General features: G+C 44.5%; 1 protein-coding gene across 1 annotated transcript; it reads left to right on the forward strand.

Annotated features, from left to right (window-relative positions):
- Window positions 1–1,736: 1,736 nt before the first annotated feature.
- On the forward strand, window positions 1,737–2,746 carry LOC119290806 (quinone-oxidoreductase QR2-like). Its single transcript, XM_037569455.1, has 2 exons — window positions 1,737–1,864; window positions 1,950–2,746. The coding sequence occupies exons 1-2, from the start codon at window positions 1,842–1,844 to the stop codon at window positions 2,539–2,541; spliced, it is 615 nt and encodes a 204-aa protein (XP_037425352.1). The 5' UTR covers window positions 1,737–1,841; the 3' UTR covers window positions 2,542–2,746.
- The last annotated feature ends 4,927 nt before the right edge of the window (window positions 2,747–7,673 follow it).

Consider the following 7,673-nt stretch of genomic DNA (forward strand, 5'->3'; position numbering starts at 1 on the left):
GGGATGTTGATACGTCTCAAACTTATCTACACCCCGGAGCTCGAGGCCGATACTTGAGAAACATCACAAAATCAAAGTCATAATGTGTTGTCGCCACCACTTCCCGCGATCCAAGCAACTAGATGCATAACACCGTCTTTATGTGAGATGATTCGCAAGTGAATACCATGCTTGCACGAGCAGGCAGTCGAGCCGTGACAATAAGTCGCTCGCTACCAAAGATTCTGAACAACGAAGGTCAATTTTGCACAGCACGGCGGTGATTGAGGGAGGAAGATCACCGATACTGCTAAAACCACAATCCAGAACACTCCGGCAATCCCGCACCATCCTCATGCTCCGCCATCCTCATACGCGGCGGCATAATCAGTCAACAAAATAAACTTCTAGCTACCATTGGATATGAAGATCCAAGAACCCCATCTTGCCGCATCAATCAACTTCAGAAGGGATCGGCACCGATTTCTAATCACCACGTCCTCTGCCTCAAGCCGTTGCCCATATACCACACCTTCGGATCACCACCCAAGCAATGCCACCAGATCTTGTCACCCTCTGCGCTGCCTCGAGGCACAACCGCAATGCCCTAGATCAGGCCACACAAACAAGATTGCGGCCCAATCTTGGGTCGTGATCTGGCGTGCAAATTTTGCAAATCAAAGGCAAAGGGGGCATCCAACCCAGGAGAGGAGAGAGGGGGAGCCAAATGGGTCTGCTCCGATGCTGCTGTGAGCATTGACTGCCTCCTTCGGCGACGGCTAGGGAGAAGGTCGGGGCGGTGGCCTTTAGGGATGGCTGCGGGGAAGGCCTTCGGAGTCGTCATAGGACCAACCCAGGAGGCAAGTGTGCATGTGTTCGCTCGTGCGGTCCTCAAAGTTGGGAGATAACTTCACTTCTCTTGACTATCAAGCTTGTCCCTCATGAATATTTTTATGAATACCCAGAAAATTATCTTAATGTGTGATCCCATCATACACCAAGCTTGGTCCTCAAAAACGTAAAAAAAAAAAAAAACTGTGCATCATATGTCAATCCTAGAAATTGCACATAAGTGATTAGGATGCATAATAGCAAGCCTACTACCAAGCTAAATCGACTTAATTTGCAATCTCCATGTCACGACTTACTCCATCCCATAATATAAAAGCATCTCTATACTATTTTAGTGTCAAAAACATTTTTATATTATAAAACGGTGGGAGTACATACGATTTATTCTGTGATGCATAGTGTGCATCGTCGACGCGTCGCTCAACTTAGAAATCAACCGCAAAATCAAGGTTGGTGAGGGAGCGGCGGCCGCCGGCGGAAAGCCTCCGACAGTCACGTATTGAGTTGGTGATTCATATACGTGGTGCAAGCGTCATGCTGAAGTAGTTATACCGTGTCTCACTTTTCATCATTTCTCGGACAAGGAGTATTTTCTCCCTTTTCGAAGAGAGAGTGTTTTCTCTACATTTGTTCCGACGGAGGACGTGCTTACGTCAGTACGGACGCCATGGTTACGCGCGCAGCTCAACCAGCTGATGCTTTGGAAGTGTCCAGGTTCTTTCTCCACCGGCCACACTCATTTCTCAACCCAATAATCAATGATCTCCCTTTTTTTAATTAGCAGTCGCTCTTTCAAGGACAGCGGAAGGAGGATTATCTTAGGGAAACAGTATTGAATCAGTTTGATGTACTACTACTAGCTTCCTTAGGACTTGCAGCCTTTAATTTTCTCTATAAATACCAGTGCCTCCGTGTCTTCTTCCTTCACCAGCCATAGCTATACAGCGACAACAAGGAGAGAAAATTAGAAACACAGATCAAGGAGAAGAGAACTCCGCAGCTAATCAGCAATGGCGACCAAGATCTACATAGTGTAATGATCCTCTTCTTAATTCTTATTGCCACGGGGGGTAGCAGATTGATCTGATTTCTGCGATATCTGCTCGTTATCTGTGCAGGTACTACTCGACCTGGGGACACGTCGCGACGCTGGCGGAGGAGATGAAGAAGGGCGCCGACTCCGTCCCCGGCGTCAAGGTCACCGTCTGGCGGGTGCCGGAGACGCTGCCAGAGGAGGTGCTCGGGAAGATGCACGCGGCGCCGGGGCGTGAGGACCACCCCGTCATCACGGCGAGCCAGCTGTCCGAGGCCGACGGCATCCTGTTCGGCTTCCCGACGCGGTTCGGCATGATGGCGGCGCAGATGAAGGCCTTCTTCGACTCCACCGGCGGCCTCTGGCAGGCGCAGAGCCTCTCCGGCAAGCCCGCGGGCGTCTTCTTCGCCACGGGCACCCAGGGCGGTGGGCAGGAGACCACGGCCCTCACCGCCGTGACGCAGCTGACGCACCACGGCATGCTGTTCGTGCCGGTCGGGTACACGCACGGCGCCGGCATGTTCGCCATGGACGAGGTCAAGGGTGGCAGCCCGTACGGTGCCGGTACCTTCGCTGGAGCCGATGGCAGCAGGGTGCCCAGTGATGCCGAGCTCGCCCTCGCGGCGCACCAGGGCAAGTACTTTGCCGGTATCGCCAAGAAGCTCAAAGCCGTCTGAGCTCCGATCACCAGCCGTGTCCCATGATCCATATAAACTAGACAATGGACGCGATCGAGTGCATCAGTGCAAGATGATTTCACACATCATTTTCAGTGGAGCAGATTTACACAATTCTAGACAATTCAACTGTACTGCATTTAATTTCTTGTTTGGACAAATAATATAATTTCTTGTTCTGAGTGGAGCATTCGGTCTTGGTTTATTAGCACCTCGTATTTAGGATCATATTTTGATGATAGTTTTAACTAATAAAATATAAGTTATACATAGCAAAAGTAATATCACCAAAAGCTATGTTTAAATACGAATTTAATGATATAGTTTTTGTGACATGCATTATATATTGTTAGTTAGATCTATGATCACATTTTACTATCAAATACAAAGAGGACCAATAAAACAGGACGGAGGTAATATATACTAACACAAAAGTCGAAAAAATATATTGTTTCTTTTGGTTGTGGTACGTAGGCCGCGCGCCCACGACTCGCGATTGGCCGCATCGCTGACCACGCGATTTCCTCATCGTCAGTTGCTGGATTGGATCTCACCATGTGTTGTCCTTCCCTCCCCTCGCACGCACTACCTACAAAGGAAAGTCACCCTTCTCACTCCCGCTCGAAGCGTTGCCTTAGTTGCTCACATTGTCGGTGCTGCCCCGTTGGCTGGCAGCACACCCCTCGCATTTTTCACGCGGCAGCCCTAGCACCACCTATCATCGCGACCATCGTTGCCTAGGTTGGTTTTGCAGCAGCGAAAGGTGTTTGTCGTTGGCCTTGCAGCAGGCGCCCCCCAAACTTGTAATACCTCTCGCCCCATTTTGTGTTCGCATACGAACATATCATTGTGTACTTTCGGCGTCGAAGGGGCCTTATCAGGAGCGTGATATGACACGTTGGTGAGGACTTTTGAGCATTCGAAACCCACACGCTTGGGAGGGATCTCGTAAGGGAGGGCGAAGGTTGTGGGTTGCCCTAAGTCGACTTGACTGCCCCAGGGCCTCGAGGTTCACCGCTCTGCAACACAAAGAACAACGAAGAACCAGAAAAAAAAATAGAAAGATCTAAAAGATGTAAAGATAAAAAGTGTCGATTGTGTGTTGTTCCAATCCGATGCCACCCCTCTTCTACATATACGAGGCGACGAAACTTCCCATGCAAGAAAAGGACTCCAAATCCCGTCCAAATCTTTCGAAAACTAACTGAGCTCGGAATCTCGGATTTTAGTATGGGTATGAGCAAAATCTCGGTTTTTGGAACCCAGATGCCACATACGATTTCTTATTGAAATGACCCAAAAGGCGAAGTTGTTTGCCTCAACGATACGAAGAACTTTCATGTTGAACTTGTTTCATCCGTGGCAATCTTGAGTATTGAATAGCTTTCGGCATACAAAAGACATGTATGACACCATGTCCATAATTGCAATTGTATTTTAACTTTGGAGGTCACATATTAACTCAAACGGAGACAACAATAAAAGCAATGTTGTATGTTTTGACGATGCGGAAAGCTTCATGTTGACTACCTTTTTGTTCAAGACAACCTTGGGGGACCGAATAATTGGCGCCATGTATCAAGCATGGGTGTCTGGGTCGGTCGCTAGATTTTGGTCATGGTCAAGTCTGACTGTTTTGGATGTACAATTTTCATAATGCCTTGGATTGAGATGATTCAAAAAGCAAGTCACTTGCCTGGATTATACAAAGAATTTTCATGTTGAGCCCTTGTTCATTTGAGCCCATTTTGAGGATATTATCATGCAAGCCCTTTGTTGTAAGGATGATGTCAACACTCCATTAACCATTTTATATACTAGATGATCCGTTGCGCCATTGATGCAGATACCAACTACAATCGAGAAGTTAAATGTAATATTTGAAACATAAAATGAAAGTTAAGTAAACTAATTGAAGAGACAGTTAAGTAAACTAATTAAAGAGACAAACTGCAATCATCAACACAAAGACGTTTCTCGTGAAGGTATGCAAGTAATTATATTTGTATTGCGTTTGTATCTACCATGTATATTTAGCAACGACTAAAATCCATCTCCTAATTTTGCCGGCCAGAGCAACCCAACATGCGAGTCCATAGAAAGGTTGAGCACATCCCCACGGCACATAACTCTGGCCGCTTGGCATGTAAGCCACACCTGCTCGTTGATCGTGCTCTTTCCTGGCCCATGAATCGTCTGGTTGGTTCGCCGCTACTTTTTGTGGTGGCACTTCATTTTGTGCCTGGTAAATATAGTTAATATGTTGTTGGATGGTATCCAGACCAATGCAAGAACACAAGTCGCGCTAGTCCACATAGTGCCTTGTCTAGCTAAATGCAAACACAGAGCGACGCGTCTCTGTGCGATACATCAATTTTGCATCATGTTTTTATGTTGATATTTATTGCATTATGGACTGTTATTTCACATTGTGGTACAATACTTATGACTTTTCTCTCTTATTTTACAAAATTTACATGAAGAGGGAGAATGCCGGTAGCTGGAATTCTGGACCGAAAAAGGTGCAAATCTGATATACCTATTCTACACAACTCCAAATGTCCTGAAACTTTACGGAGAATTGCTTTGGAATATATGAAAAATATTGGGCGAAGAAAGAATAGAAGGGGACCCACCAGGTGGCCACAAGCCTGGGGGTGCGCCTCCCGAGCTTGTGGCCCTCCTGGCCAGCCCTCGGTGTCCATCTTATACTATATGAAGGGTTTTGACCTAGAAAAAAATTATAAGAAGGCCTTCGGGACGAAGCGCCGCCATCTCGAGGTGCAACCTGGGCAGAAGCAATCTAGGGCTCCGACGGAGCAATTCTGTTGGGAAAACTTCCCTTTGGGAGGGGGAAATCAAAACCATCCTCATCACCAACGATCCTCTCATTGTGGGAGGGTCAATCTTCATCAGCACCATATCCTCTCAAACCCTAGTTCATCTCTTGTATTCAATCTTTGTCTCCAAACCTCTGATTGGTACCTGTGGGTTGCAAGTAGTGTTGATTACTCCTTGTAGTTGATGCTACTTGGTTTATTTGATGGAAGATCATATGTTCAGATCCTTAATGATATTCAATACCCCTCTGATCTTGAACAAAAGCATGCTTTGTGAGTAGTTACATTTGTTCCTGAGGACATGGGAGAAGTCTTGTTATAAGTATTCATGTGAACTTGGTATTCGTTCCATATTCTGATGAGATGTATGTTGTCTTTCCTCTAGTGGTGTTATGTGTACGTCGACTACATGACACTTCACCATGATTTGGGCCTAGGGGAAGGCATTGAGAAGTAATAAGTAGATGATGGGTTGCTAGAGTGACAGAAGCTTAAACCCTAGTTTATGTGTTGCTTTGTAAGGGGTTGTTTTGGATCCACGTGTTTAATGATATGGTTAGATTTATCTAAATTCTTCTTTTGTAGTTGTGGATGCTTGCGAGAGGGGTTAATCATAAGTGGGAGGCTTGTCCAAGAAAAGACAGCACCCAAGCACCGGTCCACCCACATATCGAATTATCAAAGTAACGATTGCGAATCATATGAGCATGATGGAAACTAACTTGGCGATAATTCCTATGTGTCCTCGTGAGCACTTTGTTTTATATAAGAGTTTGTCCAGGCTTATCATTTGCTATCAAAAGGATTGGGCCACCTTGCTGCACCTTTACTACACTTGTTACCTGTTACCCGTTATGAATTATCTTACTACCAAACTATCTGTTACCGATAATTTTAGTGTTTGTAGAAAATACCTTACTGAAAACCGCTTGTCATTTCCTTCTGCTCCTCATTAGGTTCGACACTCTTACTTGTAGAAAGGACTAGGATTGATACCCTATACTTGTGGGTCATCAAGGCTCTTTTTTGGCGTCGTTGCCGGGGAGTGAAGCACCTTTGGTGAGTGGAATCTGGTAAGGAAAAATTTATATTACGTGCTGAAATTTACCGTTACTTGTCATTATGGAAAATAATCCTTTGAGGGGCTTGTTCAAGGTATCTTCACCTTGACCAGAAGAACAAAGAGTTGTCTCTCAACCTACTGCACCTACTGAAAACATTTATTATGAAATCCCTTCGAGTATGATAGAGAAATTGCTAGTTAATCCTTATGTAGGAGATGGAACACTACATCCTGATATGTATCTAATCTACGTGGATGAAAATTTTGGATTATTTAAGCTTGCAGGTTTACCAGAGATGAAGTTAAGAAGAAGGTCTTCCCTTTATCTTTGAAGGGAAGGGCATTGACATGGTATATGGTATGTGATGATATTGGAGCTTGGGACTAGAACCGATTGAAATTGGAATTTCATCAAAAGTTTCATCATATGCATCCGGTTCATCGTGATCGGAATTATATATATAGTTTTTGGCCTCATGAAGGAGAAAGTATCGCTCAAGCTTGGGGAAGGCTTAAGTCAATGTTATATTCATCCCCCAATCATGAATTTTTATGCTCGACTTTCTCGTAATGATCAAGCCATGCTCGATACTTCTTGTACTGGTTCTTTTATGAAGAGACTATTGAATTCAGATGGGATCTTTTGGAAATAATTAAACGCAACTCTGAAGATTGGGAACTCGACAAAGAGCATGAAGAAAAGAGATTATTGGAAACTCTGCGTAAGCACCGTGCCGATGCCGCTATTTGATATACTCTTGATGATCTTAAGGGCAGTCCCACTCTATGTCAATATAAAATTAATATGGAACACGATGCTAAACCAGTTGTTGATCACCAGCGACGGTTAAATCCTAAGATGAATGAAGTGGTAAGAAACGAAATATTAAAGCTTCTAGAAGTAGGTATAATCTATCCTATTGCTGATAGTAGATGGGTAAGTCATGTTCATTGTGTCCCCCTAAAAGGGTGGTATTACTGTTGTTCCTAATGATAAAAATGAACTTATCCCACAAAGGATTATCACAGGTTATAGAATGGTAATTGATTTTAGAAAACTAAATAAACCTACGAGGAAAGATCATTATCCTCTATCTTTTATTGATCAAATGCTAGAAAGACTATCAAAACATACACATTTCTGTTTTCTAGATGGATACTCTGGTTTTTCCCAAATACCTGTGTCATAAGAGGATCAATAAAAAAACTACTTTTAGATGTCCTTTTGG

The sequence above is a fragment of the Triticum dicoccoides genome, chromosome 4B (assembly GCF_002162155.2).
Source record: "Triticum dicoccoides isolate Atlit2015 ecotype Zavitan chromosome 4B, WEW_v2.0, whole genome shotgun sequence".
Lineage (NCBI taxonomy): Eukaryota > Viridiplantae > Streptophyta > Magnoliopsida > Poales > Poaceae > Triticum > Triticum dicoccoides.

What these genes read in the sequence shown, in the direction of transcription:
- LOC119290806 (XM_037569455.1), top strand. Translation starts at nt 1,842, where the DNA reads ATGGCGACCAAGATCTACATAGT. An exon ending in GCGACCAAGATCTACATAGT is followed by an intron (nt 1,865 to 1,949) that starts GTAATGATCCTC and finishes TTATCTGTGCAG; the next exon opens with GTACTACTCGACCTGGGGAC.